Source organism: Mytilus californianus, unplaced genomic scaffold (genome assembly GCF_021869535.1).
Source record: "Mytilus californianus isolate M0D057914Y unplaced genomic scaffold, xbMytCali1.0.p SCAF_2, whole genome shotgun sequence".
Classification (NCBI taxonomy): domain Eukaryota; kingdom Metazoa; phylum Mollusca; class Bivalvia; order Mytilida; family Mytilidae; genus Mytilus; species Mytilus californianus.
The window spans coordinates 135,275,849-135,297,782 of NW_026262668.1; the positions used below are offsets into that span (position 1 = coordinate 135,275,849).

Sequence of the window (21,934 nt, forward strand, 5' to 3'; positions counted from 1 at the left end):
ATTTGTAGCATTTTTTTATGTAACTGTTTTCTTTAAGTGACGTGTGTATGGCCCAATTAACACCTTTGATGATCATTTATCCGTTGATCATTAGATCTCAGGTTAGTAAGTGTCATCATTTCTGATAACATGTGTGCAACTATTAAAATGTTTACTTTGCAATTTCCTTCAATAGAGACAATTTTAACCACAGCTGAATCAGCTTATTTCCGAAAGCAATTATTTTATTAAAATTTTGATGAATATTGTCAGTAAACGAACATGATGAAAGACAGACATTGAAGTAAATTGAAATGAACACCTTTAATTTGCAATGTCCTTCAAATCATAATAAAACAACATATGATTATTTTCAAGAATCTTCGTTTCTGATGGCTTCAAATTCATTACTTGATTTTTTTAAGAAAACTAAAATCCATGAATTTAAGAACCCACAAACATGTAATTTTTGCTCAAACTATGAAAATTGATACCCACGAATAAACGTACTTTCACAGTATCTGAAATTTTTCAAAAATTGCATTATTTATACATGTACACAAAATTAAAAGGTAACCAGAATTACTACAACTAAAGTATGCATGACATACATGTGTATAGTTATCACAAACAATGTATACAGTCTCATTTCTAACTTTTATCACTGTACAGATGGTAACCAGGAAGTCAACATTTGGTTTCAGAATACATTTTTTTTAAAACTAAAACCATGTTTCAAGATCAGTGTGATATTGTATCTCTATTATAATAGAGATGGAAACACGAAGTTGAGACCTGAAGTTCCGCCTCTCCAATATGCAATGTTAGTTAGCAATACCAATTTCTAAGTACAACTTAATTTTGTTCATGTGTTAACATTGTTACAAAATTATTTGCATTTAGTTTCTGGTGTTTGCTTGAATACTGAAAGTTATAAATTCAAAATAGTTACTAAACCGGATAAAAAAAAGTAAAAAAATAGTCCAGACTATTTTGTGTAAGAGATAATTGAATTCTTGGTACATGCAAAAGGCTACATTTCTTTTAAACTGATAAATTATAATTTTAGTGTAGTGCTTACAAAAACATGACATAGATTGCCTATTTACATTAAATGTATATACACAGGTTTATAATGCAAAAGTGGCTAAAGCCCTCAGCAGAATCCTAGCTTAAACCCTGTGTTAATAGATGGTTCTCTGCAGTTTGTATCTATTCCATTTAAACAGGTGCTGCAGCTTCTAAAGGGAAGGTCATTACTTTTCTGGATGCACATTGTGAATGTACAGAGGGATGGCTTGAACCACTGCTAGCAGAAATACACAAAGATAGGTAATCAAGTTACCAATTACTTAAAGATTTAAGTACCAATGGTAGATTTACATTAATCCTTAGTCCTAAGTAGGAAATTATAGAAATAAGTAGAACAATTAGATAAATCAAACAGTCAACTTTTGTTAGTCCACCATCCACAAAGATGAATAACATTTCACTTATGGTTGTAAAGCATTGGATTAACTAGTTGGCAAAAAACATTTTAAATTCAAAGATATCTTTGCAAAAAATATCCACAATTTCTTCCTTCAAATATTTATCATATAAGATTTTATACCGGATTTTCAAAGGAAATATCAGTTATTGATTTGGGGATGTACGTTGGATGGGGGGGGCGGCTGCCAAACAGTGTCTCTTCAATAACATGAAAACGCTGTGATGATTTTTTTTCAAATTTAGAATTCTTGTGACTAAATGAAGGTCAAGTTCAATTTTCAGGATTTTAGTATTTCTCCTTTTTGAGTTATCGCCATTTTTAATATCCAAAAGTAGTATTTTTAAATATTTTTCTCTTGTTATCACATTATGACTAAGCATATGGTAAATGTCTTATCTCACAATTATAATTGGAGTGACAGATTTATTTGAAAATTTTCTATTTCCTAAGTGGTGATGATTATAAGCTATATTATTAGACATTTTCAAGTTAATTACATTACTAATTATTATATATGTAATGTTAGAGTACTATGTTAAACCATAGTTCTGTTCAAAGGGAAATAACCCTTCAGATTTGCAAGTATGATTTTCATTATTAATTAGATCTGGGAAATATCTTAGCATATGATAATAATTGGAGTGACAGATTTATTTATAAATTTTATGTTTCCTGATAAGATCTGTAGGACTGTATATATAAAGTTTGAAATTTACGAGTAGGACTGTATAAATGAAGTTTGAAATTTACTGTTCATTATTAGACACTTGAAAGATAATTACGGATAAGTTTTATAGGTTTTTAAGAGATAGACATTTTGAAGTTAACCCTTCAGATTTGCAAGTATGATTTTCATTATTAATTTTTCTTTTCTTTGGTAAATTGTTTGAAGAATTTTATGGTGTGTTTGTTATTCTGTAAATAATTTTCTGAGTGATATATGTATATAATTGTTTTGTTGTGTCTGTTAATTTTAATTTTTACTTGATCTTGTTTGTGGTTCCAGATTTGAAAATTCATTAGATAATAATCTATTATTTATAAATTAAAAAGTTAAAATTAAGATAAGATAAGTTGCAGATCTATATTAGTATGTTACAAATGAAAGAAAAAATATTGGGAACTATCAACTACATATATAATGTTTGATTACACTAAGTGATAAGATAACACACATCTGGTAATTGTCATTGCAATCACCCAATTATAATTGGAGTGACAGATTTATTAGAAAACTATAATTCTTGAAATCTGGGAAGCCATATAAGGGTTTTTAACTTCTCTAATAGGTTTCGTAAAGTGTGATGACCATAAAATGTATGTGAGACTCCCTTTTTCATATAAGCTATATATGACAACAACTTGTAAGGCAGAAAGTAAACAAATAAGGAACGATTCAACAACGCAACACACCATCTCTGATTTGATGAACTTTCTCCCCCACCCTTGATTTTCATTCTGTGGTGAACCATGCTCATACTGTTTACAACCAGGTATAAAAGGCTCTGACATGATAAAATGTGAAATAATTCAAATGAGACAACAAATATGACAGACAGCAATAAACAACCACTGATTTACAGGCTCCACACTTGGGACAGGTACATACAGAATGTGGCAGGGTTACATATGTCCCATAATTGATCATTGATGACTTTTATTACAGAACTGCAGTTGTATGTCCAATAATTGATGTGACCTGTGATTTTTTTCTATTGCAGAACTGCAGTTGTATGTCCTATAATTGATGTGATCAGTGATGATACATTTGAATACATTCCTGGATCAGATATGACATGGGGAGGGTTTAATTGGAAATTAAATTTCCGCTGGTACCCAGTTCCTCAGAGAGAATTAGACAGGAGAGGTGGAGAAAGAAGTAATCCAACAAGGTTTGTTTCATAATAGTGGAAGAATTTAACCTGACAATCTTTAGATAAAGGTATTTATATAAATTAATTTTACTTGAATTTTGGAGAAAATGCAAAAAATAACGTCCAAAAGAATTGGGTAGAAAACATTTGTGAAAGTTTTTTTCTTGGCCTATATGTAGGGAATGAATTTATATTCAGTATGCAGCTTGATATATTTGACTTATAGTGTATTAGCAGTTTTAACATCTGCCATGCAGTCACTAACTGTTTGCCTATAGTTTAAAATTTTACAATACTCATTGTACAAGGAAAATGTTCATCAAACTTTTCTTGGCTTCAATGATTTGAGGGAATGATCAGTCATGTTACCTCAATCAATTGCATGCAGCAATTGAGGTTCAGACATTGTATTGGTCTTGTTTAAATATGGTATCTGATTACTTAAGTCATAGCTAACATTTTGTTCAAGGATTGTGTTATAATATCATGGCATGCTTTGTCATGTTTGTAAGGGAAGTAAAAAAGACATCATGAATTTAGTCAATTTCAATTAAAAAATGTCTTACTGAAATAGAAAATACTATGTAATTGTACATGTGTCAGGTTTATTTTATAGTTTAAAGTAGAACATCAGTCATACTAATTGTTTATTAATTTTATTGATCTGACACTGTATTGATATATCTCTTTTAGAACTCCTACCATGGCAGGAGGATTATTTTCTATAAGCAGAGAATACTTTTATGAGATAGGATCCTATGATGAAGGAATGGACATATGGGGAGGGGAGAATTTAGAAATGTCCTTCAGAGTAAGTAGATACATAGTGTTAGGCAAGGTATCTAAGAGAATGTAAGGTTCTGCCCTTTAGTCATGCTTCAGCGTCTTAAGTTCAATGATTAATGCATCTGGTATAATGTACAGTTTTCTTATTGAGGAGGCTGTAGACATACTTAAGAATTGATTTAGACTCCAATATGTACAGTGCACAAGCTTTGATATTAAGATGAATGCGAAAAACAGACATGGCATTTTGAAATTTTGCTTTGAATAATTTTGAAAATAAGTGCTCTAGTTAATTGATATTTTATATAGATGGAATAGGAATTAAAGTGATATCAGTATGAGGCCTTCAGTAAGTGGTTATCAAGAACTAAGTGAATATAATAAAGATAAATCATTATTTTCATACATTTAATAGGTATGGATGTGTGGAGGCAAAGTATATATTGTTACCTGTTCAAGAGTAGGTCATGTCTTCCGTAAAACCTCACCATATTCTTGGCCAGGTGGTGTTGCTAGAATTATCAATCACAACACACAGAGAATTGTAGAAGTTTGGATGGATGAATATAAAGATTTCTTTTATAAGATTAATCCAGGTATGTAATATGCAAGAGTCTGAAACTTCTAGCTCATGTAGAACTGAAATGACCAGGTTTTGACGTCATTATTTTCAAATGCGTACAAAAGCAAAATAGCCCAATTGTCTTTTTGACAGATGTCTCTAGATAAATCGTTTATTAAATCCTTGATTTGTACGTGTCTAGTTACAGCTAGTTTGTCATTCTATCAATCTGTCTAGATCTGTAACACATTGAGGGTACCTAATTTGTGTCATCTGTAACTCCAAAAGTTTTTCTTAAACATAATTTGAAAAATTGCATCTCCTATTATAGACATATTTGATTTATTTTTGTCTCAGTTTTTCCACTTAGTTGACTTAGTCATTTATTTGTCATTGAATGCTATAAAGTACCTATTTTGTTTCATCTAGATCTGAAACTCCAACAGTTTCCTATCAACAGTAGTCAAACTTTGCATTTGGGCGTAAATACCTCAATTACAGCTATATTCAGATACTTACCAAAATGTAAAACAAACCTTCACATCATACAAATCTAGCTATAAATAGTTATATCTTGCTTTAGTGCTATAAAGATAATACACTCTTCAGTGTGAGAAATGTCTTAACTACCATGGGTAAGATAGCATTTATTCATTTTAATTGGTTGGACATTATCTTACACTTTCTAATCTTTATGGCACTGAAATAAGTTCTTCAAATCAGTAACATTGGACAGCATTGATTTGTATTATAAAAAAAATGCTATCTATCATTTCATTACATCGACATCACTTTATCATTATCATCAATTTACTGTAGTTATTTCACACCTGCAGATTTGATTTTATACAGAGTGTTTAAACAGAGAGACAATATTTGTATTTCTAGGTGTTAGAAGTACCAGCTATGGAGATGTTAAAGAAAGACAAAGTATGAGAAAAAGATTACAATGTAAAAGTTTTAGATGGTATCTAGAAAATGTTTACCCTGAGTCACAGCTACCATTAGATTATTTTGCACTTGGAGAGGTTGGTATAAATGAAGAAGTAATATTTCTTATGAGATTTCACATTGATTGATAGTTAAACTGCCAAGATCCCACATATGGTCAATACTAAAGTCATGCAGATGGATAACTGATTTTCAGAATTGGTTTCTGATATGAACATATATTGATGTCGCAGTGAAATAAAGAATGGTTCTGTAATTGTAAGTCAAAAAGTCGGGACAGTGTTTTATAACCTCTGCTACCAACAACATGATATAACCACCCATCAAATATTAATTGAAGGTACCTCCACACCCCTCTCTCCACACCCCTCTCTCCACACATTCAAATATGGAAAAGCCTTAAAGGTCAGGAAAAGATGATAACAAATGTATTATATATACGATGAGTTTGTGGACATTTACACATTATTTGCTTTTTCTGTTTCACCTTTTGAAAAAGAAAGCATGTCGGGGAAAACAGTTACATCACAGTGCTCAAATTGCACCCTCTCTGCAAAACTGGATGGAAATCTTATAGGTTTTCTTAGAGACTAACCAGTTCTTTTTTATGCACCCGCCAAGGCAACAGGGGCATTAAGTGTTACCCTTGACCGTCCTTCCGTCCATCCCATTTTTGTTTTTTCGCACTCTAACTTAAGTTTGCCTCATGCAAAATTTATGAAACTCATACACAATGCTATAAATAAATACTCGCAGACAGAGTTTAAATTTGGGCACTGAGTCACTTACCATTCTAGAGAAATGCTTCTTTTTAACTTGGAAAATTGCAATTTTTTTCGTTTCTGCACTCCTTCTTAAGTTTATCTCATCCAATTTTATGAAACTTATACACAATGGTAAGAACCAAAATTTGCAGACAGATTTCAAATTTGGGAAGTGAGTCTCTTACCATTCTAGAGTTATGCCCCTTTATAACTTGGAAAATTGCAAATGTTTTTGTTTCTGCTCTCTATTTTAAGTTTGTCTCATCCAAATTTTATGAAACTCACACACAATGCTAAGAACCTCAACAGGTAGACAGAGCTAGAATTCGGGTTGTGAGTCATTTACCATTCTTGAGATATGCCCCTTTTTAACATGGAAAATTGCAAAGCTTAAGTGGGGGCATTAGTGTCCTTAGACACATTCTTCTCTTATTTTATCAATTTTCATAATGCTTTTCTTTCAACATCGCTTATTATACTTAAAGATACACAAAACTGTCACATTATATATGAACAGATGTTGTCTCCTGTGATAAAAGTCAAATTTACGGTTAACATTGCTTGAGACATCTACATAAAGTCTACTTTTGAAAAAGAGTAATTAGAATATGTCACAGGCATCCATTTCTTACCCCAAAAAAATGCAATTTATGTACTCCTGATTACAGAATCTTGAATTGTTTAGAGGTCAGTTCAAATCCATTTTGCTATGATCATTATGGATTCAAAATTTAATTTGTGGAACTACAATGTATATAGTTAATAAGGATAGATATACAAAATAAACACAGAATGGAAACTTTTGTCTGTTTCTTTAAAAGAAGGAGAAAAACTGTCAATATATGTACAATTTAGGTAACCTCACATTATATGTCTTGGACTTGAAATAGAAATAAAAGTAAAAACCAAACCAGATTAGTTAATATTTTGAAATTAATAAATTATTTCATTTGATTTTTACAGATAAGAAATAAAGCAAATAATAAATGTATAGACAGCATGGGTAGAAAAAGTGGTGAAAAAACTGGACTTGTTCACTGTCATAGTCAAGGAGGAAATCAGGTTGGTGTTTGTTAGAGATACAGAGATTGTGTGGGAAGAAAAAGTTATGTCAAATAATGAATAACAACTGGACATTAACTTAAATTATTACAATAGAATATCTGAAATTTTCTAGAATGATTTTAAAATAGTTTTTCCAAATGTTCTGTTAAGGGGAGATAATTTTTGAATTGTTCCCATAGTTCACTGAAAAAATATATTTACAGTTGTTGTATTGACCTTAAATACATTGTCTTACTGAGTAAAAATAAATATGATTACTGTTTAAAGTTTTGTAATAGTTGAATAGAAATGTTAAATTGATATAATTGTATATTACTAGCACTTAGGAGTCTTATTCGTGTTTAATGAATAATTCATCTGGTTCTTGTAAAGGGGAGTAAACAATTGAATATTTAGCTCATACTCTTCCTGTTTATAGAATACTTTTAGCCAGGCTATGATTATTGAGCAATACAGTATATTAAGTTTTTTGAAACCACATGATTAATCTTAACCAATTATGTCAAGGTATAATTGACAATGTTGTCTTTTTTAATGGAGGAATGATAAGTGCCATTATCTCTGGCCCTGAATTTTCAAAAATAGTAAGATTCTTCAATCCTTTAAAAATGATAAATGAATAGAGGAATGTAACCTTGACTTTTTAGTAAGAAATATCAGTTGTCATGTCCCTTTGGTGTGAATAAAACATGTCAAAATTGATATATTTGACCTAAAACAACTATTTTACACTTAGATTTTTGCCAAAATAAATAAGTTTGATGGATTGTTGCTTGATGTCTAGTGTCAATTCTTTCATGCATATTTAGGATGAAACACTATTAACAATGAACACAATAGGTAGGTTCTTCAAGGTGGGGACGACAGGAGATTGAATATGAGCCAAAGTCTAACTCAAAAAGATATTTTACACACATTTACATCTTTGTAGAAGACATCTGGCTGCAAAATATTATTTTGGGAGTAAGACTTAAGCTCAAATCTAGATTTTAATGATAAGACACTAAAATTAGGTGATATTAGCAGGTGTTTTATTTTGCAGTTTTGCATGAAAAGAAAAACTTTTAGGCCATAAAGCAAATATGCATGACCAAAATTTCAAAAATCTGATTACTGATATCTGACCCACGTACATGTCTAGATCTTGTAAACATATGAAGGTAGTAATTTGAAAATTTATAAAGTTCTATTCTTAATTCAAGGGGCCAAAAAGTGGCCTTTCTCCTGTCTCCCCTTTGAAACTTAAAGTCTGAAGTCTGAAGTCTTATCAAAGTTTACAGATGATTCAAAGACCATCTATAGAGATTTACATTTATATTGGTACATGTTGATTAGGTCAAATACATGCCATAAGGGTTCTTATTAAACCCTTAAAAAAATCTTATAAATAAACTCATAATAAAACTTCGCTTGGCAACTGAACTTTACAAGAAATAATTGGCTGTAAAAAGGGGCCTTTATCATAAAGCATCTGATGATTTAAATCAACTGAAATATAGGGAACCTCCTTTTGCCACAAAAAAAAATGGATAAAAAACCTCAGAATAACCTAATATCATCATAACTTGGCTTATAAGAAGATAAAATAGATTTGGTTTAGAGAAGAGTCAGAGCTTAATCTTATATTACTTAAGCAACTGTTAATTCAGAAATTTGTATGTTCATTTATAATTGTCGATTGATGAACAACTGACAAAAAAGTTTTTGTTTTTTGAGAAACCTTTCCGATCCCAGTTTTTGCGATATTTAAAATATCTAAAAATAATCTTAATTTACAGTATTTGAATAAATCTAGTTTCATACTCTTATAATCATTAAAAATGAAATCTACTGACATTGATATGATTTGGTTAAGAAGAAAGTTTTTGGCAGGTGTGGCAATAGTGGTCAGTGTTTAAATATAAAATGTTTTCTTTCATTAACCATATTTCAGATTTTCTCTTATACTAAAAAGAAAGCTTTACAGACAGATGATGTTTGTTTGGATGTATCAGCCATAGGCGGCCCTGTTAAATTGTTTCAGTGTCACGGTTTAGGGGGTAATCAAAAATGGGAATATAATCGACAGGTAAACAGCCAATATATAACATTGTTTACTGTTGTTCTCTTATATGTTGTTGTCACGTGGTGTTTGATGAGCGATCAAAATTAGCATTCCACATGTAAAGTAGTTCTTTCTTTAAACATCTACTTCTATGCAACTTTCATCATCAAACACTGCTGTGGCAATGACATGTTTGATGTTATATATTTATTTCTTAATTTCAGATGGCTGTTTGCATGCTTTGGGTTCCTTTGTATGTGTGTTTGTAAAGTTTTATTTGTGGCTTCAGAATAAGAATTTCTACAAATAAAGCATTGATTTTTAATTTTAAAAATATTTTTCTCTGTACAAAATGACATTAAAAAACAAGAAAAAATTTGTAATGTTTATACATCACATTGAATATAAATTACAATTAAAACATTTTTGGCCAGTCTGCATGAAGTACAAATTCCTAAGAAGTTTTTACAGTAAATGCTTTACATATTTAGGAAATTCTGACTGAAGTAACAAATACAAACCACATATCCTATGTGTTACTAGGTGTAACTTTTATTTGATTATAACTTTAGTTCTTTCCTCTCCGCATGTTAGGTTTTCAGCTACACCCAGAGTAAACAGCTGCGAACAGATGATAACATGTGTGTTGATGTGCAATACTATTCTGTAATGTTGGTAGACTGTGATACCAGTCATGGACGATGGGAATATATAAGACAGGTAGACATGCAATAATCATTATCTCTACTCAGTAGTACTTCCTAAAGCAACATAATAAATTATGTGAAGTCATTACTATTAGATAGTCTACAATGTTTATATCCAAGCAAAGCCAATGTATTTCTGTTCTGTAATCCTTGTTAATAGACATTTTCATATATTACAATTAAGGTATGATGCCTATTCAGTGCACATTTGTAAATAAAAGTTTTTATAGTTATTCTTAATTATTTTTATATAATAGGTAAGATTTTTATTGAGTAAAATGTTCTTGTGGTAGAGTTTTTCTTGCAAATTTACTAGAACAAAACATATTCTTACTTTTGCCATGCATCTTAAACAAATATTGGGACAGCTATTTTGTTTATTTTGTAATTGTTCAAATTTTTCAAAGCCAATCACATATTATTTGATGGATAAATCCAAAATATAAAGATTTAAAAAAAAAAAGAAGATAAAAATCAACAATGTTTCCTTTTTATACTAATTGCTTTCTTTGGCTTTGCTTCAATGCAAGTGAATTGTATGTTCACATGTTATTTCAAAAAATGTTTCATACCTAACAGAATTTATTATGTTGCTTTTGAAGGTACGCATGAACTTTGGAAGAGGGCATGTTCCGTCAGGGGTTATGGCATTTTGTATTTATAATTGTCTTTATATTTTGTTTATTTATATTGTAATGTTATTATTGAAAAGACATGTACTGGTAGTTAAACATACAAAACTAGCATTTTTAAGAACAAATTTTATAATATAATCACAATTAACTAATTTCTTTTAAAGTTAACGCTAGTAAATGAATTTTATTCTGAAAAAGCGTTAATGATCTCAACTTCATCTGAAATATACAAAAATGAAAATGTTGAGTGCTGAAGATATTCAGTACAGTAAACATCTGGCTTGCAGTATTTCTGGTACTGTTTAAACATCTTGCTTGCAGTCAACCAAGCACTGTTCAACAATCTGGCTTATCGTCAATCAAGTATTGTTTAAACATCTGGCTTGCAGTCAATCATGATCTTTTCAAACATTTTGTCTGCAGTAATTCAACTAGTGTTCTAACATCCGACTTATAGTCAATCAAGTACTGTTTAAACATCTGGCTTGCAGTTATTCAAGTACTGTTCAAACACAAGGCTTGAGGTAATTCTAGTAGTGTTTAAACATCTGGCTTGCAGTAATTCAGTACTGTTAAAACATATGGCTTGCAGTCAATCAAGAACTGTTTGAACATGTTTCTTGCAGTCAATCAGGTGCTGTTCTAACATCTGGCCTGCAGTCAATCAAGTACTAAATCATGATGCTGGCAATCAATCTCCAGTACTTTTTAAACATCTGGATGCAGACATTCAAGTTTTGTTCAAATATCTGATTTGCAGTCATTCAAGCAATGTTCAAACATCTGGCTTGCAGTCAGTCTAGTACTGTTTTAACATTTGGCTTACAGTCAATCAAATACTCTTTAAGCATGTTGCTGGCAGTCAATAAAGTGCAGTTCAAACATCTGGCTAGCAGTCAACCTAGTACTGTTTAGACATGTTGCTTGCAGTCAATCAAGTGAGGTTCAAACATCTGGCTTGCAGTCAGTCTAGTACTGTTTTAACATTTGGCTTACAGTCAATCAAATACTCTTTAAGCATGTTGCTGGCAGTCAATAAAGTGCAGTTCAAACATCTGGCTAGCAGTCAACCTAGTACTGTTTAGACATGTTGCTTGCAGTCAATCAAGTGAGGTTCAAACATCTGGCTTGCAGTCATTCAAGTACTGTAAAACATGATGATACTAGTCAATCTCCTGTACTGTTTAAACATCTGGCTTACAGTCATTCAAGCAATGTTCAAACATCTGGCTTGCAGTCAATCTAGAAATGTTTTAACATTTGGCTTACAGTCAATCAAATACTCTTTAAACATGCTGCTGGCAGTCAATAAAGTGCTGTTGAAACATCTGGCTTACAGTCAATCAAGCCCGGTTTAGACATGTTGCTTGCAGTCAATCTCCAGTACTGTTTAAACATATGGCTTGTAATCATTCAAGTACTGTTTAAACATATGGCTTGCAGTCAATCAAGTACCTTAAAACATGATGCTGGCAGTCAATCTCCAGTTCTGTTTAAACATCTGACTTGCATTCATGCAAGTGCTGTTGAAACATCTGGCTTACAGTCAATCAAATACTATTTAAAAATGTTGCAGGCAGTCAATCTCCAGGACTGTTTACATATCTAACTTACAGTCAATCAAGATATGGTTAAACATCTGGCTTGCAGCCAATCAAGCAATGTTCAAACATCTGACTTGCAGTCAATCAAGCACTGTTCCAAAGTCTGAGTTGCAATCAATTAAGCTCTGTTCAAACATTAGCATGCAGTAATCTCCCTGTTTGGTCTCTTTTCAGCATATATTATTTTCTTGAGGTAAGTTACATATCTGAACATTCAGAAGTCTAAACTGATACTAAATATCTGCCAGCAAAGTGTCTGAACGGTACTGAATTTACTGCTGTAGATATGTCTGAAAAATGACTGAAAGACTAAATATCAAGTTAGTGTTACATGGTCATTCTTTTCAGATCAGTTCTGACAGATAAACAAGGGAATCTCAGTTCTAAATGTATTTAATGTGCATTTTTCATGACTTCCGTATTTTTAAGGGATAATTATTAACAAACTTGTTCAAAAATTGACATTTTGCAGATTATTGAAAAAAGTCCAGATGTCTCTTTATTGATTCTAATTGTTAAACATTAACACAGAGCCCATGCATGATTGCTAATGCCAACAGAAAAAAATATTGTGGGATTTTTTATGGAAAAAAAAAAATGATACAACAGTTCTAGATATTGTTCATGTTATGTTTTCTTCTTTTTAGCTTACTTTTCTTTATTTATTTTCACTTCTGTTGTCATTCTTATTTGTCAGGATCTGTTACTATTTTGTATAATTTTATAACTGTTTATCTTGTAGAATCCCATAGGTATTTTATAAAATATGATAAATCATTGCTATATAGTACATTGTTATACTTCATGTCAAAATGAATTGTTTAATACGAGGTAGATAATTTCCTCTATCCCATGGCAAATACTCATTTACCCTTCACGGAGACGCTTGGTCAATTGTGCGCTTTATTAAATATGAATGGTATGGATGTTATGTACAAGACGTCATAGTTTATTACTTTGAATTTGAAATTAATAGAACATTTAGTATAATGAGTTAAATAACACATGTCTGAGAGGGGGATAGACTGTTACCCCTTGAAAAGACATTGTCAACCTTGGCTATGCTTCGTTTGACAATGTTTTCTCGGGGTAACAATCTGCTCTATCACCCTTTCAGCTATGTGTTATTTATATATTGGTGCATTACCATTCAGTCAATAAATATAAGTCTCCTTCCCATTGGTCACTGCTTCAGTAATTGAAATTTTTAAATGGTATGTATAAGCATCTTTCTGAAAAAGTTATTTGATAGACTTTGACATTTTATATTCTGTTAGGTCCAAAATTACAGATTTGTTGTCTGATAAAGTGAGTTTATGTAGACATTATTATGATAGATCATTGATACTGTGGATTCATTATTATATATGGGATATCAGTTTTCATGGATTTCATGGGTATAGGTGAACTATGAATTTCAATGTTCAAGGAAGTAAAACTTTTCTTAAGGTTTGTATATTGACTCTGGCAAAACCACGAAATCAGATATCCACAAAAATACAAATTGTCCTCAACCCATGAAAATAAATGAATTAATGGTATTTAAAATTGTTGCACTACCATCTGAATTTTTAAAGTTTTGTCTCGCCTTCAATGAATGTCGCAGTATGCAAGACATAGGGATTACCCGCCGACAGCGGTGATGTAAACTATTTGTATAAAGCTTTATATTTCAGAAGGCTGAAGACCTGGATGCTTCATACCTTGTATGCAAATACCTTATGTAACAAAGATTCCGTCTGTCATATGTCTATTGTCTTTGACCTCATTTTCACGGTTCAGCGACTACTTGAAAAAAAATTTGTCATGTGAATTCCACACTTATTATGAGTAATAAGATAACTATATTTGGTATATGGGTTCTTTGCAAGGTCTACATGTCCATCAGACAGGGTTCACATTCATGAAATGATTGCAAGGATACATGTCTGTCTAGTAGGTATAATCTGACCTTGACCTCATATTCATTGTTCATTGGTCAATGTTAAGTTCTTGTGTAGTGGTCGATTTTTCAAATATCATAAGCAATAGGTCAACTTTATTTGATGTATGGAAAATTGTAAGGTGTACATTTCTGTCTATCAGGTTTTATCTGACCTTGATCTCATTGTCACGGATCTTTAAAAATGTTAAGTTTATTTGATACTTGTTGTAAAACCTTGATCTTTTAAGAATTTCAAGATAAAATCAATGATCAGTTAAACAGGGGAGACATTTCAGTGTGTGCACTCTTGTCTAATCAGGTGAGGATCAGAATTACTTAGTTACACCCATTTCCAATTTAACAAGAAAAATATAGCAGCCCATCTATTCCCTGTTTAAATTTTGCTCTAAACCAGACTAGACATATATATATCTTCTTAACATATAATGTCTTAACAAATATTTATAGATTTAAGTTTTTCATTTCCATGAAATATACCCGAGCGATATCAGTGCTGTTCCAATGCCCAGTTTTGTTCCAGCTTTTTTGAAAAATTTTAATATTCCTGATGACTGTGATGAAATCCATATAAGAGCAAAAACGTACAACAGATGTTTCCTGTGAGAAACCTTAGATAGATTAGAGAAGGTTTCTTCGACGAAGTCTGGAAGTAAGAGATGACTGAAATACTTATTTTACTCATCCTTTTCTTAAATTACTTATCAAATTAATATCTATCACGACACTGACAAACCTTGCAAAATGTGAGACATAGAGATGCTTTTCATGTGGCAACAGTGTTAACTGTTTTTATAAAGGTTCAAATATCTGAAAGTAGAAGACCTTGGTATCTTGTATGCAGATGGCTGATGATTTGATGTTTCTATCTGGCATATATCTAGTGTCCTAGACCTTATTTCCATGGTTCAGCAGTAGCTAAAAAAACAGGGGGGGTGGGGTGGGGGTGGTGGGGTTACTGACTATTCTTTCGGTTATAACTGTGCCGACAGTACTTGCCAAATCATACCCTGTTCTAACCAGAAAACATTGAAAAACATACCCTGTTCTAAAAAAAATATTGAAAAACATACCCTGTTCTAGACACGCTCAGACAGTTGTTAAAATATGCACCGGGAATGATCCTGTTCTAGACCGTATTAAATAGATGGTGTTCTAGATCCGGGTTCTAGACAGTATCTTAAACAGTTAAATAATGATCCTGTTCTAGACAAATACTTTGTTTAAAAAAAGACCCTGTTCTAACCAGCAGGACATAACCCTGTTCTAACCAGTAGGGCATGAAAAAGCAACCCTGTTTTGCGGCACACTCGTATAAGTAGTCCAACTACTGTATCACTAGTCTGTCAACACTGAGGTTGTGAGTTCGAACCTTGCACATGGCAGGTATGCTCGACTCCAATCTTAATTGACTAGGATTGTCAGTTTTCCTGCCAAAAGGTTGTTGGTTCTCTCTGGGCACTCAGACTTCCTCCACCAATAAAAACTGGCCGCCACTAAATAGCCAATTGTGCTGAAATTGGTGTTAAACACCAATCAATCAATCAATCTTATCTAACATGGACCCCATTTTCATGGTTCATTTGTCTGCTTTAAGAAGTTGTGATAAGGTCCTTTTTTTTAGATACTATAGGCAATAGGTCAACTGTATTTGGTGTATTGAATGATTGTATACATGTCCATCTGGCACTGTTTATCTGATCTTAACCTCATTCTAATGGATCATTGATAATGTTAAGTTTATTTGATACCTGTAGTAAAATTTTGTTCTTAAAGACTTTCAATATAAAACTCTGTCATGATCAGTAAAGCAAGCAAGACATTTCAGTTTTAACACATATCAGGGTTACAGCAGGGTTCAAATTAATTGTCTAAATTTAAAAATCGATTAAATAAAGATGATTGAACATAGTTATATAATTTTAACTCTTTTGGCAAGAGTTTCTGTGAGCTTTTGCCATCACTAGATGTCCATTATGAATCCACAGTCAAAACTTACTGAAAAATTTATCAATTATGGTTATTTCTGATAATTAAAAAAAAAATAAATTGATAGAATTCAAAATGCCAATTTGTTTGTTTTATTTCAGACTTTAGAACTGAAGCATGTTAACAGTAAACAGTGTTTAGGAGGAAAACAAAATGATAATGAACCAACTGTAGGTTAGTATGAATACTTAAACATCCTTAATATTGGCTGCTACACTGACATCTTCAAAAGGTCAATCAATTAAACAGCTGTGTTTTTCTTAGGTGGTTTCCTGTTGTAGTAAATAGATATAGGAAGATGTGGTATGAGTGCCAATGAGACAACTCTCCATCCAAGTAACAATATCTCCTGTTGTAGTAAGGAAATTTTGACCCTGAATTCCAAAGTATGTGCTATATTTTACTTAAGTTAGTGGTCATTCTGTTAGTAGATGGACTCTGCATGTTTTGTTTCACAATGTGGCTAGATAGGCATTATTTTGTCGTATATAAAAACCAATGAAATCTTTTCTACTTTTTACTTTTAGGTACTTGTGATGGTAGTCAAAGTCAAAAATGGATAATCAAAGATATGAAGTGGTGAAAAAAGTTAAAATAATTCCAACAAAATATCTGTGATAAAATGGTGTAATAATGTGATTTACCAGTCAATAGTGATTGGTTAATGTACCATCATTGTCCTTAAAGTTGGACAACTGAGTGACGTAATGAGGGAACGTGTTCATTACAGTACTATAAACATTCAAAACTTGTCACCTGTAATAATATAAATAAAAGAAGAACATATCAGTCAAGTAATTCATCATCACATGTTCAGTTTTGTTAATGAATTATCAGTGATTTCAAATAATAAGAATTTGCAGGACATTTTTTTATCTAGTTTTTAACCTTCTTTGAATTTGTAATTTGACATTCCGGTCAAATAAGGTAGCCACTAGGAGATGAAAGGCAAGGTATTTGGTCATACAACGAAAAGGATGGACTTTTACTTTCATTAATGTTAATATGGAATGCTACCAGTCCTATGTTCTTCTGTAATGCAATTACTCACTGATTTTTGTTGTTAAAAAACTTATTTTCTGATACTTGATTGTTGACTTTACAGCTAAAAACTCAGAACTTGTGAACATTTCTAAAAGTTTTTTCATGTTCTTCTTTCAAAAAAATATTTTAGATAAGCATAATATGAATGCCATAAATGTATGTGTTTTGAAAGCTTTTAGATGCATCATTTAGTTTCACACACTTATATACATATTACTGGAAAAGTTAGTCTTTATTATAAAAGCAAAAAGTGTAAACCTTGAGTTTTTCTTATTCCTATGATATATTTTGCATAGTATTTCAGAGTAGTTCTATCCAGACATCTATTTATAAAAAATACATGTATAGAAAATATAACCTTATGTTGACCAAGTCTACAAACCAATAGAATGTCAGCAATTACAGTGATTTTAATATTACAATTATAATAGGGTCTATGCTATTTAAAAACAATAGACACATCATGATTTCATCCCATATGAAAAAAACATATGCAAGTAAAATCTTAATGTGAGAAGTATTTTAGAAGTGAAAAGGGTTATTTAAAGCTATTTAATGTACCAATACTTTTGAATTCCATGAAAACTTATCAGTATTTTTTTTTTATTTTGCAGTATTTTATAGCTTTTTCTTTTTTCTAAACAACTTGTACATATATAGCTAAGAGAGAAAGGATTAGACATGGTTTTGATGTATCACAATATTTTTCATTGTTAGGATTCAGTCTCTATCTGGATGTACCGTGTATTTTATTTGACATTCCATCAGTCAACTTCTGTGCTTTAAAAAGCATGTTTGTGAACAGTCAATTTGAAAAAAAGTGTTTGCATACTGTACTTTTTGTCAAATTTATTTTCAATAAATTGACTTTCATAAGGAATGCATGCTGTCTCTGTATGAAAGGATTGTAGATTTTAAGGCTCAGGTACCTAACAGGTGCATTGACTATCTGTGTTGGTCAGCAGATTTGAATTTAAAATTCAGGGATCATATTTAATGATTAAAACCAAACCCACTTCATAAGGTAGGGCACATTCTTTCGGCCCAATTAAAGCATATAATTCTATCGCCATTTTACATGAATTCTGAAAGCAAGCATTCAGGTAAAAGTTATCTTTTGTTAGAAGAATATCCCACCGCTAGTTCAAGTTATCAAATATATATTTTGATATATTAGTAACTGTTAGTTTATTGGAGATCATATAAATAATGGAAGATTAAAGTAAATTTACCAAATGAAGGTTTTGATTGTAAGATGCAGTATTATAGTCAATGAATAGTTTTCTAATTTCAACAAACAAATTATCATTTATTGTTTGATAAATGCTTACTTCAATAAAAAAAACTATTTTGTCACACTTATAAAAATCAATATCTGAAAAGTACTTTTATTCATTGAATTGAATTCTTATGGTTGGAAAAACATTGGGTATTGCATTTTCAATATATGATTTAGCCTGCTGCATAAAACAAATCAACAATAAATATTTAATTTGTTAAAATTTGTGAATTTGATTAACAACTTGATTATTGATGTTATGTACCTGATGAATAGAATTAGGTACACAGTTTAGATCATGTTTATGTAATAGTATCCTATATTTTAACTTGTATTACCTTACACCACATGAGGATTTCTAGTATCTACTTACATTATTTATTTTCAATTGAAAGTCTCCTGCTTCAATGTTTTTCTGTCCTCATTATGTTAGATATTTCCTCCACCCCCAGGATAGTATTATCCTTAGCTAATTTAAATTGATGGAATTTGTTCTACAGACTGACAGAAATATTGAATTGTAAATTGAATAGATTAAGATACATGAGAAAAACACAAACATACAATGACAGATTATTAAACTGCACTGTAATGTTTTTATTTTCAGTTAATAAATAAGAAAACAAAGTTAACTTGTAATGTCAGACACCTTTATTGAATATATATTTTTGTGTTATCTACTTCTTCTGGAGAATAAAGCTAACTATTACTGATAATGCCATCCCTTCTGTATAACTTTAAATATAACTTCATTTCAAATTCTACTATTAAAGTAGTCAAGAACTACATTTCAATATATTGTTTTCTGCCATCTTGTCATGCGTCATAATATTCACTATACCATTTTAAATGTTTGACATAATTTAATTTCATAGAAGATACTTTATTTTAACATTTATAGACATTTGTATATTAATAATTCATCATATATTTTACCTTGTAAACCCTGTCATGCCATTCTGTAGTATAAAATTCTTGGTTGATATAATATTTATTTTAACGTGTTGAAGGACATTGCAGTACAGATTGGCACATATTTATACAAATCAATGATTTTGTAAGACTTTAATTTTATTAGCCAGATAAGGCCCTTAAGAACCTCCTTGGTAAAATCAATGATTTTGTAAGACTTTATTAGCCAGATAAGGCCCTTAAGAACCTCCTTGGTAAAATCAATGATTTTGTAAGACTTTATTAGCCAGATAAGGCCCTTAAGAACCTCCTTGGTAAAATCAATGATTTTGTAAGACTTTATTAGCCAGATAAGGCCCTTAAGAACCTCCTTGGTTAAATATTAAGTCGGAAGGTACATATGTACAGATGATTTTACACAAATTAACACATTATCATGTTTTGCTTTTAATACTATAGAATATTGTTGTCTTTGCAAGTAAACCTCAGTAGATAATATATCATTCACATTGCATTTACAGTGTGGTTAATCTAGTCACATTCATAAAGTATGTTTTAGTGCTTAATAGGTCATTATTAAAAATAATGCATTAAATGTGCAGAGGAATTATAGACAATAAAATACTTTGAATTTAATAAATAAATTCATAAACTTTATTAAATGATTTGTTAGAATATATAAAAGCACAGCTTAAGCTAAAATGATGTATTAGTAAAGAAACGGTTTATACTGCATTTTAATTGATATTGCACTAGGCATTATAATATATATGGTACTGACTCCCAGTATAAAGACCTTTAATATGGGTTTAAGGTTTCTAAATTTCAGCAATGAAGGAATTAATTGAAATAGTGATTACTGTATGTGTCTGCTATTTTGTTGACGGCAGGAATCTAGTCAATTTTAAAGTAGATTTTTTTGAATTCAGTAATGACTTACCATATTATTTTATATAAAACTGATGAATCATCAGTATAAATATTAAACAAGTAAAGATATCACCCTGGCAAGGTGAAATGGTTATGAATTTACATATAAAGGTGCAGATAGTAGTGTAGATTTTATTTTTATCTTGCCAACAACATTATGAAATCAATAATTTTTGTTCCATGGGACATTATATTAATACCACGATTCATTTACATTTTTGTTCTGCCATATTGTAATAATTACTGATGATTTTTATACAGAAGAAAACAAGTAAAATATGGACTGAATGTATTAGAGTACTAAAAAGGTAAACAAACATTCCCTTACCATTTATATAAACGATGTAATTGATTAATTATTTTATATTAATTTTATCATATATTCTATTTTTTAAATATTTTGATTGTAAATAATTTGTTCAGTTTGTTTATTGTATGTGATGTCTCTATGGAAGAATAAATAACATAAAAATGTTTACAGATTTTGTAGATGTTGTGTTAATTATGTAAAGAAAGTGAAAATGTATAATTTTTTTAAGTTATATTCATGAGATGTTTAGAACTCTTACATAATATCCTATGTAAAAGCTCTAAGATAGGAAATGTGATTAAAGGTATGATTTTAAGATTTCTATCTCACCAATATTATATATGTTTGTATTTAAGCATTTTCATTCATTTTAGAAGGTTAAGCATGATAAATGGTAATACCACCGATTATGAAATCAAAACCCTTTTGTGATATGCTTTTTGTTGTATAAAAATTAGTGATCATAGCTAAACTGGATATATAACTTTTATGGTTAGAAGTGGAAAGCATTTCTCAATTTCACCTTCTATCCAAAAAGTTCCATTGATAATCTCATGTTTGATAAGAATTTTCTGATCCATAGCTAAACAGTTAAGATGAGAAATTCCTTCCCCACAAAATCCCTTTATCACTATTTGAATCAAAATTTCCTGTAAGATCATGACACAAAAAAAACAGTTCAATACTCTGATATTTTGGTTAAATTTAGATGTTATTAATTTTGAAATTTGAAGAAGAAAAAAAATATTTTTAAACATATGCTTAGTAAATGTCCATTTGAATTAGATATGTGTTAACAACATCTTTCTTATTATGTATACTGTGGAGTCATTACTCTAATATCTATCTTAGTGTGCAGCCACCTTGAGAATTTGTTTTTATTGTCTGTATTACAGCAGGTCCTAATAAATAAGATTTGTTAAACTGTTATGTTACTGTATTAGTATGTCTGTAATTTGTACTTAAAGAAAGAAAAGACAAGAGAGTCTACTTTACTATTTGATAATGTTCATATTATAGAAATAATGAAAAAAATATGTTTAAACCTTATATTGTTGAAATTCA

The 21,934-nt window shown here is 30.7% G+C and overlaps 1 protein-coding gene across 3 annotated transcripts in view; it reads left to right on the forward strand.

Moving 5' to 3' along the window:
* The window catches only part of LOC127731101 (polypeptide N-acetylgalactosaminyltransferase 13-like), a 43,343-nt gene extending 21,747 nt beyond the window's left edge, over positions 1-21,596 (forward strand). For 2 of the 3 annotated variants that reach the window (XM_052239965.1, XM_052239967.1), the window contains 9 exons: positions 1,209-1,311; positions 3,193-3,363; positions 4,039-4,156; positions 4,547-4,727; positions 5,582-5,721; positions 7,372-7,470; positions 9,407-9,541; positions 16,496-16,568; positions 16,922-21,596. In XM_052239965.1, the coding sequence (XP_052095925.1) occupies positions 1,209-1,311; positions 3,193-3,363; positions 4,039-4,156; positions 4,547-4,727; positions 5,582-5,721; positions 7,372-7,470; positions 9,407-9,541; positions 16,496-16,568; positions 16,922-16,977 (1,076 nt within the window). In that variant the 3' untranslated portion in view covers positions 16,978-21,596. Of the gene's footprint in view, positions 1-1,208; positions 1,312-3,192; positions 3,364-4,038; positions 4,157-4,546; positions 4,728-5,581; positions 5,722-7,371; positions 7,471-9,406; positions 9,542-10,111; positions 10,238-16,495; positions 16,569-16,921 lie in introns of all 3 variants that reach the window. The other variant, XM_052239966.1, reaches the window with a different exon arrangement.
* Positions 21,597-21,934: the final 338 nt, after the last annotated feature.